This window comes from Anoplopoma fimbria, chromosome 20 (assembly GCF_027596085.1).
Source record: "Anoplopoma fimbria isolate UVic2021 breed Golden Eagle Sablefish chromosome 20, Afim_UVic_2022, whole genome shotgun sequence".
NCBI lineage: Eukaryota > Metazoa > Chordata > Actinopteri > Perciformes > Anoplopomatidae > Anoplopoma > Anoplopoma fimbria.
This window is the reverse complement of record NC_072468.1, coordinates 5,536,326-5,552,154: the sequence shown is the minus strand read 5'-3', so window position 1 is coordinate 5,552,154 and position 15,829 is coordinate 5,536,326. Positions and strand designations below refer to the sequence as shown.

At 41.4% G+C, this 15,829-nt stretch overlaps 1 protein-coding gene across 1 annotated transcript in view; it reads left to right on the top strand.

Annotated features, from left to right (window-relative positions):
• LOC129110230 (CUB and sushi domain-containing protein 3-like) overlaps positions 1-15,829 on the top strand; it is a 211,891-nt gene that overhangs the window by 158,049 nt on the left and 38,013 nt on the right. Inside the window, exons 47-56 of the mRNA XM_054622416.1 lie at positions 195-383; positions 832-990; positions 2,277-2,465; positions 5,105-5,290; positions 6,138-6,332; positions 7,122-7,295; positions 8,949-9,122; positions 9,830-10,003; positions 12,321-12,506; positions 13,750-13,923. Of these exons, the coding sequence (XP_054478391.1) occupies positions 195-383; positions 832-990; positions 2,277-2,465; positions 5,105-5,290; positions 6,138-6,332; positions 7,122-7,295; positions 8,949-9,122; positions 9,830-10,003; positions 12,321-12,506; positions 13,750-13,923 (1,800 nt within the window). The remainder of the gene's footprint in view (positions 1-194; positions 384-831; positions 991-2,276; positions 2,466-5,104; positions 5,291-6,137; positions 6,333-7,121; positions 7,296-8,948; positions 9,123-9,829; positions 10,004-12,320; positions 12,507-13,749; positions 13,924-15,829) is intronic.

Below are 15,829 nucleotides of genomic sequence, written 5' to 3'. Positions count from 1 at the left end.
CTGGCTGAAATGTAATTGTAAAAGTTATTTTTTCAGTGTAATTTCTACTCTCACAGTGGAGCATTCCTGTCTTTCCTCCCCTCACCTCATCTTGCCTTATCTCTAACTGTGCCTTCCATCCTGCCTCCTATACCGCCTACACTGCCTTCACTGCCTTCATCTCCCTCTTTAACCTCTGTCCTCTCTTCTCCCAGTCCAATGTCCAGCCCATGAGGTGCGTTTCGACTCAACGGGGGTGATCTTGAGTCCAGGCTACCCAGACAACTACCCCAACCTCCAGATGTGCTCCTGGCTGATTAACGTGGAGAAGGGTTACAACATGACTCTGCACTTTGAACTCTTCCAGACAGAGAAGGAGTTTGACATCTTGGAAATATTTGATGGTGAATTCTGCTGGAATTTTGTGGTTTATAGGCTTAACATAAAAGATTACGTTAGCAAGATCCCCAAAAATGCTACTTAGCTGAAATGTTTGATGTGTTCGTCTTGTTATGAACTGAGTGCTTCTCAGTAACGCATTCATCTTTTCTTATGATATTTTACTATGCACTACTATTTTCTGCATTCATGTTTTGAATGTGGTACCGTATAGCAGATTTTGTGTTCCAGCCATGTGTTCGGTAAAATAAATGTTACTCTTTGGTTGATGCCATGATTGTCATATAGAAATGTCATCGATATTACGTCTGTTGTTGTCACTAGCCTACCTGTAATTATTTATTTTTATTTCTAAGAAAATATAGATTCACCTTCACGTCTGTCTCAAAGATTACTTTTCTTTGACACTGATCTTTTACTTGGAAATTGAGTGTGTGTCTTATCTGTGTTAAGGTCCCAACATCTACAGCCAGAGCCTGGCATCACTTAGCGGTGACATTGAAACACCCTTCAGCCTGACCACCACAGGCCACCAGCTCCTGCTGCGCTGGTCCTCTGATCACGGCACCAACCGACGCGGCTTCAACATCAGATACGTGGGTGAGTATCAAAGTATGTATCCAGCTTATAATCATATTCTCTTTTTATTAGTGCTATTTGAATACATTTTGTCTCTAAACTACAGAACAGTGATAAAAGTCATGGGTTTACAACTCATTGTAAGCACTGTGTAGAGGCACTTCATTTGAACAAGTCATAACACTACAGTAGGGGCAAATATTCATTGAACCTTCTCTGCTGAAGCGACTGCATATTACCGCAGATACAATGGGACCCCATGATTTTTATCACGGTGTGCTGTGATTGCTCTGGGGGTATTATTTATTGAGTTTTTAATATCAGTTAATTTACAAAAGTACCACAGAATTGATAATGGATCACAATAGGAGATGTCTTCACACAGAAATCATGAGACAGTAGGAAAGTCACTGGAAGACTTCCATGCTGTTTCGCTCTCGTTAATTTAAAAAGGTTTTAAATTCTTAATAATCTTTTTAATAAAGCAAGTGGTGCTAAGCAAGAGTATCATAGGGACTCGTCTTCCATTTGAAATGCATCAATAATTATGAAAAAAGCACAAAAGACATTTATTTTTCATGTTGTCTCTCCATTATATTTAATACACTAGTGTGTTGCTTTGAAAGCAAGTTGGTGTGATGAATTTTGTAGAGAAAACTCCTCCTTGACTTGATTGACTTGAACAGGAGCGGACTTAAACCCCAGCGTGTGCTATCACATGCTGTCTCCCAGTCATGCTGATTTGAAGGAATGTTTGACAACATTTGCGAAGCGGACAGCCCTCCCTTGGATTTTTTTGTCCCATCGGCTATTCAGTGCTCATATTCTGGAAATCAAATTTAGCTTTCTTTTGTGTTGGAAGGACTGTAAAATGAAGGAAAGGAAAGGAAGGCTGTGGAACAAATAACTGCAGGATGCACCAGTATTGCATGTGTTAAATCAAATTGAATATGTTCTTGCCTATAGTCAAGGAGAGGAATAGTAATAATGTGATTTTTGAGGACTTCCTTTGCTGTGTGGCACACAGCCCGAGTGCTAAATAGATGTGACACTCCTCCATTATCTTTCTGCATTTAAAATGGAGCCTTACTGCAACTAAAATGTTCACCTAAGTCTTTCTCTAGAGGAGCCTTGTTAATGCCTCTCATCCTTCTCTCTGCATCTTTTCTCTCTTTCCCTGTAAACATCTGCTTATCTGTTCTCTACTCCCTTTCCTTGACTTCATTCTCACCTTCCCTCCTGTTTCTCGCTCCTCTCCCTTGCCTTGCTATTCATCTCGCTCCTTTCCCCTGTTCCTTTTATTCCTCCATCCATTGTAGCAATGTACTGCAGTACCCCGGACTCCCCACAACACGGCTTTGTAGTGAGCCAGACCGGGGGTCATCTTAACAGCATGGTGCGCTGGGCCTGCGACAGGGGGTACAAGCTGATCGGAAAGGGCACAGCTGTGTGCAAGAAGACCACCTATGGCTACTACGCCTGGGATGCGCCAGTCCCAGCGTGTCAAGGTGAGCACATCTGCCCCAGCAGCCTTTTATTCCCAATTTGAGCCTGCCTCTTCTCCGTGTTCCTCACCGCCTCCTTACCCCAGTGCTCAGCAGGCAGACAGGCAGGCGCTTAAGGAGTGTCTCATCCAGAGCCCTGTTCCTGTGTTGTTAGCAGCTGAACTGAATCCCGCCTGATTGAGAGCCGGTACCCCGTCAGGTGGAAACGAATCGGAAATCAATCCTCCCTTCTTCTGTCAATTTCCACTTCTTCAAATTACTTTGGCTAACTTGCCATTAGCATGCAGTGTCTGCTGCTGTTGGGTCTCACTCAACTAATTGGGTTCTTTGATGCGCCCATGTGAAATGTGTGCATTTACGTGCGCATGGTTGCATGCACTAGCACACACACACACACACACACACACACACACACACACACACACACACACACACACACACACACACACACACACTCACAGAGCAACAGACAGCAACAGATGGTGTGCTCAATTGCATTTTAGCTTGATGCATTGAAATCAAAATATGTATGTCATGTACTATAAAATGAATTCAAAACATTTCACACCTGTGATTAATTCCGTCATTTTGGTAATTGCACATAGCTTTTCCAAAGCACATAAACCCAAACTTGGCTCCAAATGAACTAATATATGTATACAGACGCTGTCCATCTGCTAGATGGTGAAGATTAAATTTACAGTATGTACAATCCCGTGTATGATAATGTACGGCATATTAATCCATCAGTTTTGGTCATGCATCTCAGAGAAAGAGCAATGACCTAAAATACTGACCCTATACACTTCAGGAAAAAATGTAATCTTCTAACATTGAAACTTTCCATCTGCAGTGTGGAAAAGTGTTTAGTTCTCGTGATTAACATCTTGTTAGATTGTGACTTAGCAGTGCTCTCAAATTAATGTTGATTGATTCTCTCATGGGGTGGTGAGGGGCAACGTCTTGGCTCCAGGCCATTTTGGCATCTTCCTACCTTTGATGTTTCTCAGTGTGCAGCTACCGTTGCTGCTCCATTTTATCATATGTGTGTTTGCATAACTGTTCCCGTTTAGTCTGGCCCTGCAGATGTTGGTTTCCCCCCCGCTCCACTCACTCCCTCTGACTCGGCTCTCATGATAAACACCTTGAAACCTACTATCTTGAGCTTTCTGTCTGGTTTAAGCTCTGAGGCCACAGTAACCCAGATTCCCTCTGTGTTGGGGCAAGGACACGGTGCTGTGTGGGAGTCTTTCTATGTGGGAGTGCTGCACAGGAAGAGTTACTGCTGAAACTAGTAACGTGTACTAGTCACTGTTTTCAATTCACCCACTGACAAATTAAAATCCTCCGAGATATATCTGGAAGTGTCATTGACTTGGTTGAATAGGTATTTGTAAAGTAGCTTTACTCTCTTACATGAAATATAATCTTAAACCTTAGAAGATTTGGGAGGACTTTATTTTTGGTAACACCCCTCTCTGCAGTGTGTTACACTACTTCCACTCTGAGGATTTCTCTAGTTGAGCTCTAGTGAGATTTCAAGAGCAGTTTTATGGATTCAATGGCCTAAAATAATAACAGTGAGCAAATTACTTGGTTAAGTGTTGCCATGACTCAGCATGCCAGCATCCAGGGGCGCCGAAAAGGGGGGGTAAAGGAGACGGATTCTAGGGGCCCATGATGGAGGGGGGCCCAGAGAGGCCCCTAATGATGATGAAATTATAATACAGAAAAAATAATGACACTAAGTTATTAACTAACATATAATCACACATGTTTTATATTCTTCCCCTACTGTACATGTCAACTGTCATGCTGTTCTTCTTTCACAAATATGGTAATGATAGTCAAAAATACCATTAAAATGCATAATTGTATGTAAAATAGCATCAAAAAATTTTGCCGCTGTGTTGGGGGCCCTGTAAAGATTCTTTTCATGGGACCCAAAATCCCTAGCGGCGCCCCTGCCAGCATCATTATTATAAATGCATTGGGTGGGTGTGAATACTTGTGTATTGCGTAAATCGTTGTCTGTGGAGGGAGGCGTACTATTTTGATATTTGGGAAATGTGGCACTTTTATACTTACCCTGTAGGAGACTTTTTTTGACTCACAGCAAGGAAACCACAGGTGCATCACATTTTGTTAATGACGGCCCAGTTCCATTTAGTGCTCCAGTAAGCTAGCACGCACAGCACCAAAGATGTGGCCCTGGCTGAACTAAATTGAACGCAGTCATTATTCATGTTGTTATTAACACCTGTGCCTTCCCTGCTGTGACACGTCACAGTTTCCCCACGTGAGTGAGGTCTGTTCTACAGAGGCGTTCAATGTCTCAAGTGTTGAGCAATGGTTTTCTTTTTTTCACTTACTATAATTGCAACCATTTGAAAGGGAAAATAAAAAAGACACACATAGCTCCTTATGTAAATTACATAACAATTGACATTGTTTGTGTACCACGAAGGGGTCGCACACTCCCAACGCTTACAGAACTACATTTGTATTTAACACTTGCTCACAAAAATGTGACTGTGCTTCAACATAATGTTTGTCAGGCGCCTCTCTGCAAATCTCTCTAGTATGTGTCTTGTACTGCACACAAACACGTGTGTTGACAGCCGTCCTCCTGTCGCCCACAGCTGTGTCATGCGGTGTGCCCAGTGCACCAGTGAACGGAGGTGTGCTCGCTGCTGATTACTCCGTCGGCACACGGGTGACCTACTTCTGCAACGGCGGCTACCGGCTCTCCTCCAAAGAGCTGACGACCACAGTCTGCCAGCCAGACGGCACCTGGAGCAACCACAACAAGATACCCCGATGCATCGGTGAGTAGAGGAGGTTTTGGTGGGGGAGAGCGATTTAGAAAGACGGGGGGGGCTAACCGCAACCCATCGCACGGTTCAGCATTGGGAAGGAGAAGTTGAGAGATGAGGATAGGGAAAAGTTATGGAGAAGATACTGACTTTGACAGCTGTGTTGGAGACAGAAAAAGTGAGAGTTTAAAAAAAATAAAAAATTCTCTGGAGAAGTTGTGGAATATCAAAAGGTTTCAACAAAACACTGCTCTGTAAAGGAGGGTGTCATAGAATGTGGTTTGCAGTCCCAACAGAAGCAGGCGTTCTGGTTTCATTATAGAAACACTAACTTGTTGGGTAGTGATGATAAGATGGATGGATGAAAGGGAGGAATAGTTAAAAGGACATCTGTAGCTGGCACTGGGGTGAGTGTTTTACATGCCAGTGCAAAGCCTCCAAGTTTGAAAGTCAGTTTAGCAAGTGATTGACAACGTTGTTTACTATTGAGACCAATGTTTATTCCCTGCTGTATGTGTGTTTCACAGCAAAGAGGGAAGCAGAGGGTTTTTTTTTTAGACTCATTTGGTTTTCGAGATTGCCAATACATAAACAGCTTTGTTGTGGAGGAACATTTGTATACAATAACAGCAGAAAAGTTTTCATTTTACACGGATTTGTCTATTCAACTGATTCAAATTAAAATGTAGATTAAAGCTATTTCAATTTCTTCTACACTGCTGAGCTGGTACATATGTTTACAGATTTTGGCTTAGCAGTGTGTGTGCAAGGGATGAGAGACAGAAATGGAAAAGGATGTCAGTCCATTTGGATGACTAACAATGTCCACTCCCCGTCGTCGTCTTTTTCTTTTGCACAGTCATCATGTGCCCTAGTCTCAGCTCCTTCTCTCTGGACCACGGGAAATGGAGGATCGTCAACGGTTCGCACTATGAGTACGGAACTAAAATAATCTTCACCTGCAACCCTGGATTCTACCGTGTTGGCCCCGCCCACATCCAGTGCCTGGCTAATGGGGTATGGAGCTGGAGAAACGAAAGGCCTCGTTGTAGAAGTAAGTGACAACACATTGAATAAACACTTGCAGATTACACACATTTACATAAAAAAATTTACTAACCAAAAAAGATAAAGTTCCATGAAATGAAATCTCCATCTTCATTTTGCCTTTGCATTATCATGAAAAATACATGAAAAAAACATTGGTGAATGCACACATGTTGCATGTGATTACACAAACACACTGTATATGTGTTTCATTAGTTTCATAGTAAAGATAGAAGAGAAGGGAATTGAACCTTTTGTATTCACCAAAATGAAAAAGTTTAGTCCTAGATCGCACACTAGATTCAAGGATTATGATGTTGCAAGATTGGAGAATGAACCCCTTAGTAACAGCTCACTCAATCAACAGCTCAATGATACACTTTTTTTACTCTATACCTCCTCCTGTCTCAGCCTAGGATAGTTTGTTTATTGCAGCAATGGGAAATAAAAGCTTTTCTTTGCTGCCATGGGAGTTACTTTTTGAGGAGCAAAAGAGCTGAAAAGCCTGTGTAATGGCAAGAGGAGATGCCAACCAGCATGATGAAAGATGTTGGTACAAAGGCAAACACCATCATTATCCTCCCCATGATATAGTACAGGTCATTCTTTTATTGCATTAAGGACAGCAAGATGGGTGTAAATGACTGCACTCTCCCATTGACTCTGAAGATGTAAGCCAACTTCCATCTCGTCTGTCTCGCTTTCTTGTTCTCTCTCTCTCACTCTCCTGGTTTCTTGATCTTTCATTCTGTGCCTCCTCCATCCTCGTCTCACTATCTTCTTCATCTTATTGCAGTCATTTCCTGCGGGGATCTGCCCACTCCTTCTAATGGGAAGAAAATTGGGACTCAAACTACCTTCGGAGCATCAGCCATTTTCAGCTGTAACCTTGGCTATGTTTTAACCGGATCTACAGTGAGAGAGTGCCTCCTCTCTGGCCTTTGGAGTGGGATGGAGACTCACTGCCTGGGTAAGCGGGGTCTTAATGTTCTCTTTAACTTTATAAAGGACAGCCTTGACAGGGGTCAAACACTGCTGGCGATCTGTTCAGACAGGATATAAGCTTTTTTTTGGTGGGCCAACATGCCTGAAATTGAACCAGATGGGGAAGCAGAGGGTGGCTATAATTGGTTCTGTTGCCAAGTGTACAAATATTTAGAAAGATGTCCGTTTTTTTATGTCTTCTGGTTTTGACATCATGCTGGTACTCAACGCTGCCACTTTCTATTTTCCTTTCCTTTGGGCTGGTTCAGATCAGACTGTTTCAGACATTGTAGAGAGCATTAAGTAAAAAAACTGATTGGATCATGGCGCTGTACAGTGGAGCCCCCGAGTCAGTGTGATTTGGTGTTAAATGTGAGAGAGCAGCTTTAGAGCTAAGACTGTCCTGAATCTATGAGACACTTGCCAAGCTGTACCAGCACAATTTGAGCTGTTACGATATATAAACAAGAAAATAGGCTCCAGCTTAGCTTACAACAGCTCATCTCGGCTCTGTGCTGTGGAAGAAAATGAGACATACGTAATTACTTGAGCCGCATTCAAACCCACGCAGCAGCAGACTGTGACGGTTTCCCTGGCAGACGCAGTAGCCCATTTATCAACGCTGTAGCTCCAGCGCTCCGAGCTCCGTTCAAGATTGGTGCAGTTCATTAAAAGAAGGGCACCTCTCCTGTTTAGTAATGTGACTGTCAGGGTTTACATAGCCAGGGTCCTCTCGGTATAGTCTCCTACTTCAGCACTATCTTCATAGAATCTGGCTGCACTCAACTGGAGTGTGATAATATAATGCTCGGCTGAGTTTTTGGGTGCACGAGTGAATTAGGGAAATCAGACTCACAGTCAGTGGCAATTTCCCAGGTTTTAAGTGTCAGTGGAAATCTCCGCAAGATTTCTCGTCTCTGAAAGGCATTTATTGTAGCTGAAAGTAATACGATTACGTGCATGAGCGTATTGCAATGATTTTGAGGAGTTTCACATGCGTCCCTCTGTCTACTGTAGATGAGAAAAAGCTGAGTTATCATAAGAGAAGCTGAAGCCAATGTGAATTTAGAAATGATAATTCAGAGATAATGAGCTGAAAAATACTTTCCAAATCCAATATGTTTCATGAATATACAAACTAATTTTGTTTGCCAGCATTATAACTCTGAGACCTTTTTAAATCACCAGTTTCCTCATTTAATTTCATAATACAGTTGTCAAAATGCAAAGTTATTCAAACGTGATAACACAATCAAAATTGTGTTTCTACCATGCAACCACCGTCCATTAGTTCAGTGGACGCCACTGTGAGCTATTATTCTCAGACACTAGAAAGCGGAACTTAAGTACTGGACCACATGAATGATTGGCTGCAATAGTTCATTATGATTTCTAATGCAAAGTGCATTGCACCTAGTGCACAAATTTGACCCCCACATTAGTTACAACTGAATTGTCGCTTATGTTCGGACAGCTGAGTGTAATTATTACCATATTCAACAAGTGTTAGGGAATGTGTGCTGTATTTTCCTGGTCTCCATTATGAAAAAAATCCTGATCTTGTTGAGAAAGAGAGATAAACATTAAGACAATTAAATAGTAAAACATTTTTGCAACACTGTTTTGTTTTTGGCTGCAGCCGGTCACTGTGGTCTTCCGGAGCAGATTGTGAACGGGCAGGTGATCGGGGAGAACTTTGGTTATAGAGACACAGTGGTTTACCAATGCAACCCTGGATTCAGGCTCATTGGCTCCTCAGTGCGGATCTGCCAGCAGGACCACAACTGGTCTGGACAGCTCCCAGTTTGTATCTGTAAGTACTTCAACAACAATTCTCACTCCCTCATTGACTGCAAGTAGGGATCAGGTGTGCGTTATTCCCGATTTTCTCACTGTAGACATTATTGTTCAGATCGGAAAGAGCTGATGGAGACGATTGTATTTTTCAATCCTAGATTTTGATTTGATCATTTTACAAGGAAGCCTTTAATGTGTAAATTTGTATTCACAAGAAACTAATAAATCAAACGCAATGATTTGATTGCATTGTTAAAATACATCAATTGATAATAATTTCTTCGCATTCTTAAAGATTTAAATCACTGTTAAATAGCTTCCTTCTCCTTCAGTTGTAGAAGCGCTGAAGTCAATAGTTGATACATATCCTCATAATGTGATTCTCAATCTCCTAGTCACCTATTGATGCGATGTAAAGTCAGCTGTTTACCCTTTCCAAATCAAGATCATGTCTTGATTCCTAATTATCCTATTGTCCTTTGAGGTTAATGATATGATAATGAAATTCCTATGATAGGTGTCACTGTACATCACCTATCGATCATCGTTATTGAATTTTGCTCTCTCTCCCTTATTCTCTCTCTTTCCACACACTCTGTGTCTCCCCCCCGTCCAATTTACCTTCCCTTTGTATCCATCCCTTGCTGCCTTTCATCTTCCATCCTCTGCTCCAACCTACTCCTCGTCCCTGACACATCCCCGGGTGATGCGTGTCAACTTCAGCTGTCACATGCGGCCACCCAGGTAGCCCTATCTATGGCCGCACCACGGGCGACGGCTTCAACTACAATGATGTGGTGCGCTTCTTCTGCAACAAAGGCTACACCCTGGAAGGACCCTCCACCGCCCAGTGCCAGGCCAACCGCCAGTGGAGCCAGCAGCCACCGACATGCAGAGGTAAAGTCCAGCTACAGAGCTCCTGCATAAATGATTAGCAGCTGGACTGACTCAAAGTATCAGAAGGATGCAGATGTATCTTGACAGTTGAACTAAAAAGCTGCTTGTCTCTGCCAGCATGTTCAGCTAAGGCTCAAACCACAGACATTGCCTCAGGAGGCGAGACGGACAGGAAAAAAAGAAAGCAAGAATTACTACAAGAATTTGGAACTCGCAGATTTGTCATAGCCATATGCATCTCATTAACCACCTGCAATTATCCATTTCTGAAGAGTGTATCTGTCAGTGTATCACTACAACCAAAGGTGTTTTAATGTTGGATAACAGAAGCCACTTCTATCTAATTCTGCTCCTGTGAAGCAGGCCAGCCATCAGTAGAGCAGCTAGCTGCCAGCGAGCAGAAGTAGGATCCAGCCAAAGTGTTGGAACTGAATGAAATGGCTTTTTACGGTGCTTTGTGATGGTTCAGGAATCAGAGGCTAGGATGACCAGAAGAATTCAGAGGCCAGCAGATGTATCGTGATCATTCAGGAATTAGCAGCCAGTGACCGCCAGCTTGCACAGGCATGAACACAGAGGCAGAATGGATAGAGGTTGTGTCCACATATCTATTGATGTGAATGAGAAAAGTCACTATCTGTTCTACTTCTCTGAGTTAAGCATTAGGTAACAACATCTGGAGCCCTTGCCTCGGAGCAGAAGCAGGGAAACAGCTATAACGAGCTTGCAGCTGAATGTATGGAAAGGGGTGAGAAAAAGGGGAATTGTTTCTACAATTTCTACTGCCAGTTTTTACCAAGATGCTTGCTGCAGGGAGAGATTACTTTGATGGCTTCAGAGCTCAGAGTGCATTTAGTGGAAGACATCTTATTGAGAGTGTCAGACGGTGGCTGTGTTTTGGTTGTGTCCAATTTTTGTTTGCCCAGGTTAGGCTCATTAGTGGTGCATTACAATCAGCAACACTCCAGGCATTTTTTGTGTGGGACCATAGCAGAGAAATGTTTTCTTGTGTGCCCAAAATAATTTGACAGGTTGACAATGCTTTTCTCTGAAAATGTTTTCCACCATTTCCATTTTTTTCTCCCCGAATAAAATGGAATGGACAATAGATATATGGTGCAGAATGATGGAAGCGATTTATTTGAACAATGCTTGGGAAAAAATAAAATGCTTTTTCATATATTCCTTTTGAAAATGCTTCTAGCTTAATGCATATATTTGTTGCAGCGTGGGGCTGTAATAAATGTAGGTACATGTGATCTCAACTGGCTTAAACATTCTGTAAGACAAAGTAAGAGATCAGGAAGTGATCATTAAAACACAATTAAAGAAAGCCATTTGATTGATTTCCATTTTGGCTTTAATTGGTCTGCTACCTGTGAATCTAGTCGACCAAGGCTAGATTTGCCAGACTTGGCCCATTTAAAAATATCCCTCCTCTTGGCACGAGTTTTGTTGGCAGTCAGATGTGAAGAGACACAGTTTTCATTACTGTGAATGGCATCCTAGAGACAGACCTGGTAAAAGATCAAAATACTAGAATCGTATTAAACTGTCATGACTCTGTTTGTCAAAATGTGTGTTTGTTTCCACTAAGATTTTCTCACAATTAACTAGTTTTTCCGTGTATTTGCATTATTGATTTAACTTAAATGTTGTTTTGAGCTTAATTTCACCCTCTACTTTCAGCTGTTTAAACAAGTAGTGCAGTTTTAGAGAATTTCGACTGCCTTTTAAATGGATGCTTGTGAATTTGAGAAATATAGCCTGAACTCACTTGTCTTCCTGTTTGTAGAATAAACAGAAAAGGCCACTGATCAGGTCATATCAACAGTTCTATTATTAACTCACTGTGGGAACATGCTGACAGATAGTATTTATGCAAATGAGGCTCCAAACAAAAGAAGGCTGCAAAGCATCCAGGAAAGAAAAGTCGGATCCCCAGTGAAGATGCTGGGTGGAATTAATTAGGCAGATTGCCACATGCCTGTTAATAGTTGTGCTGTCTTGCTTTTTTAACTCTTTGCTATGTTGAGGTAAAATTAGGGTATAAAGAGCTTCGATAAGACTCCATTTGGGGCCACAGGAATACAGGCTTTTTTTCAACAATTTGTTATTCCACTATGCATTAATGCACTGAGCATTAATTTGCCTGAAATAACATACAAAAAGTCTGTCTAGCCAGGAATATCCTTGCAGTAATATAAATAGATTTGATTGCTGCTGTCAGTATTCTGGCGTCAGTATTCCCCTGTTATGATTAAACTAATTGACTGACTCATGATGGTACAACTATATTTGTTTCTTTTTATTTCAGTGGTAAACTGCACAGATCCAGGTATCCCTGCTAATTCTATCCGGGAGAGTAAGATTGAGCACGGTATCTTTACATTCGGCAGCGTGGTCTTCTACGACTGTAACCCGGGATATTACCTGTTCGGCTCATCGGTGCTCACCTGCCAACCGGTGGGCCACTGGGACAAACCTCTACCAGAGTGCATAGGTAAGGTGGCTACTTAGACTATTACCTTGGCGATCAACTGCCAAATCATTGTATTACCAGTGTTCTCCTGTCTTTTTCTTGTTCGTTATTTAGTGCATCAGCCTATCTGCTTTTCTATGCAATTAGTGCATTTATGCAAAAGTTAATTAATTGATAGACAAAGCAAGAGATGCAAATGAAAAATGAAGGGAAGTTTCACTCTCGATTGAGTGTCCACAACCTTGTTTGTGTCCTCATTTGCTTCTAGAGTTTAAATGGTACAAGTTGCTAAACGCTGTGGCTGAGAGCATCTGTGTAATGTTCGATGCCCCAGTGGCTTATGGTTATGTTGCACTGTGCCTAATGGAGAAATGGGGAAACTGTCATAGGGCCAGTTGTTCAGGCTATAGCTAATGTTCCCTCAAAACCAAACGCTGAAATTCTAACAACAACCGTCTGTGAGCTGTAGGGTTTATCTGAGGATGTCTCTCAAACACCTGGCTCGTCGTGCACTCTACTTTTGCGGGAGGTCGCCAACAGTAATGACCTATTTCTAGTGGAATGATCAAGAGTAAATCTTTGCATTTTGCACACAGGCTCAGAAAGCCCTCAATGTCATGGAAGAGCAATGACGCACGGAATTTAAGTTATCAAGCGGAATTGTAATTAGAGGAGTGTCTGTCTCAAATGTTTATTCATATCTCCAGGCTTCACTGACTCTTTAAGAAATAATATTTGCAGAAACTTCCTTTGCATTATAAAACTAAGCTGAATATGTAACAGCACCCACAAACATGTAAGAGTCGAAAGAATGATAAAGTAGCACAGAAAGTAACGTACCAAATCAGATGTTAGTCCTGAAAACAACCCATTGAGCATTCATTTAAGTGTATATACAAAATTAAATCAAATTGACTTTTTAATGAAAAATGATTAAGACAAGTAGCTCTTCACAAGCAAACCAATATTTGTTTTAATACTCGGGCACATTAGTCTTCTCACATTGTTCTCTCTACACAAGCTTCTCTGAGCTGCATATAGACTCAAAGTTCACAGAATTGTAGATCAACATGCTACCGGATGGGTTTTTAGTTTTGGAAATGTTTCTTTATGAAGCACCAAGCCATGTAATATGTATGTCCCTCTTTCATCAAGCCATTTATTAACAGTAGAAAAACGTTGGTTGTGTCACCAGTATTGGTGGGGATTTTGGGGATTTTGCTGAGCCATACAACATTTAATTTCCTCACTCTCTGTCATGCAGAGGTTGACTGCAGCCACCCAGGTACACCTCCCCACGGAGTGATGAGCGGAGAGACTTTCACCTTTGGCTCCACGGTGCGCTATTCCTGCTCTGGAGACCGCCAGCTCATAGGAGACTCATCACTCACCTGTCAACTGAACGGACACTGGAGCGGTCCACTGCCCCACTGCTCAGGTACACAAATATAGTGGTACACATACACAAGTATTCCTATTCCTTCATGCTTTCACACAATGAAACAAAAGTCTTTCTCTTTCACTCTCCCTTATGACACTTAAATCAGTCTCATATTAGAGAAGGTAGTTGTTTGATTTGTTTAGTAGAGTATGCGCCTTCGGCGCAGGCTGAAAACTCACCTCTTCAAAAAGTACTACCCTGAGCCTTCCTCGTAGCACTTATTGTATTCGTATTAGTTGTTGCACTTACTGTATTCGTATCAGTTCGCTGCACTTATTGAATTCGTATTCGTTTACTGCACTTATCCTATTCGTAGTAGTTTGTAGCACTTATTATATTCGTATTATTCTGTTGCAATTATTGTTTTCGTAGTAATTTGCCTCTGCACTATACTTTTGCTCTGGTTTATGCTTTAAGATGCTTGTTTAAGAAAGGAGATGCACTTATGACTTCTGGTGACTAGTAGTTCTCTTGAATACCTATGTTGAATACACTTCCTGTAAGTCGCTTTGGATAAAAGCGTCTGCTAAATGACTGTAATGTAATGTAATGTAATGTAACTTAGTCTGTGCCTTCAAAAGAGAGATTCTCTGTTTACCAAAACATATTAAAACATATTTTCTCAATTTCCTCTAGTGATATCAAGCCACATAGATACTGTTAGTTCTGTTTGCTCAGGCTTTAAGATATCTTTGTCTGAGATTAATGCCATCACCCCAACACCATGGAGTATAATGGAATTCTGTTTGTGTAGTTCATAGCATTAAAAGATGACTCCTAAAAAAAATCTTTTTTTTATAAAGAAACAATGCCCCTAATACTCCACAGAGTACACTGTCAACAGTTCTCATAAGGACTATTTATTTGGTAGTAAGTAGTTCCAATGAAAACTATACAGACTAATCAGGACACACATTCAAGACAATTACATTTGAATTATTTAAATGTAATTTCTCAAACTAAATATAATTAAACTCCATTGTATTAGAGCCCGCTAGAGCTGTCTTAGTGCCCAATTTTGTTTTGATGTAAAACCAAACCAAAACTCTATCGTAGTACCTGGGAGTCCTGGCATTGATGGGATATTTGGATAGAGACTGTGTGAAGAGCAAACAAGCACGGGATATTTATCAGCCTACTGAGCCAATTTACTGCCCTCAAACTAGAGCCATGTGGAGCTCTTAAAGTTATTTTTTTTAATTGTACCTACATTCCAAAATATCTGACCGTTATTGTCCACCGATTCCCCATCTACTCAAAGCAGTTACAGCATTTCAGAACAGGCACTGTTGTGCATTTGGCTGATGATGACTGTAAAGATACACTGATGGTAGATCAGAACGAAATAACCCTTACCCATCCTTCCACTTTAAAACAGTGATAGGGTGTCATGACTTCACTCCTCAGCCAAAGAAAGTGTAGAAGCAAATGTTGCTTCCTCCATAAAACAATCATTCGAGTGAGAAATATCACCCCTGAAGTAATCTGAGTGCGGACTCTGGCAACCAAAAGTTTTAACAGAATTTTCTGTGTTCAGCACATTTAGTTGCAGGCTCTTCTCTTGACGTTTCCTGAAAACCTGAAAGAAAGTTTAGTGTATGTCTGCAGAACTATAAAGCTCCCCCCTCAGTCCCCTCTGTGTTCCTACCTCCCATCTCACTTAAGCATTCCTGACCATTTAAGTGGATTCTCTTTACTGAATGTTCACTTGGTTTGTTCAACTCACCGGCCCAGAAGTAATGTTTGTAAGCAGACTCGTATGAAAGTGTTTTTTTCTTCTTCTTTAAATGGGGGTGCAAACTCTCCACTCTCCTTCAATATTTTGTATTTACTGAGACAGTTGGAAAGTAGTGAGGCAGTAGAGAATTTAAACTCCCAGGATAGTAAGGAGATGCGCATGATT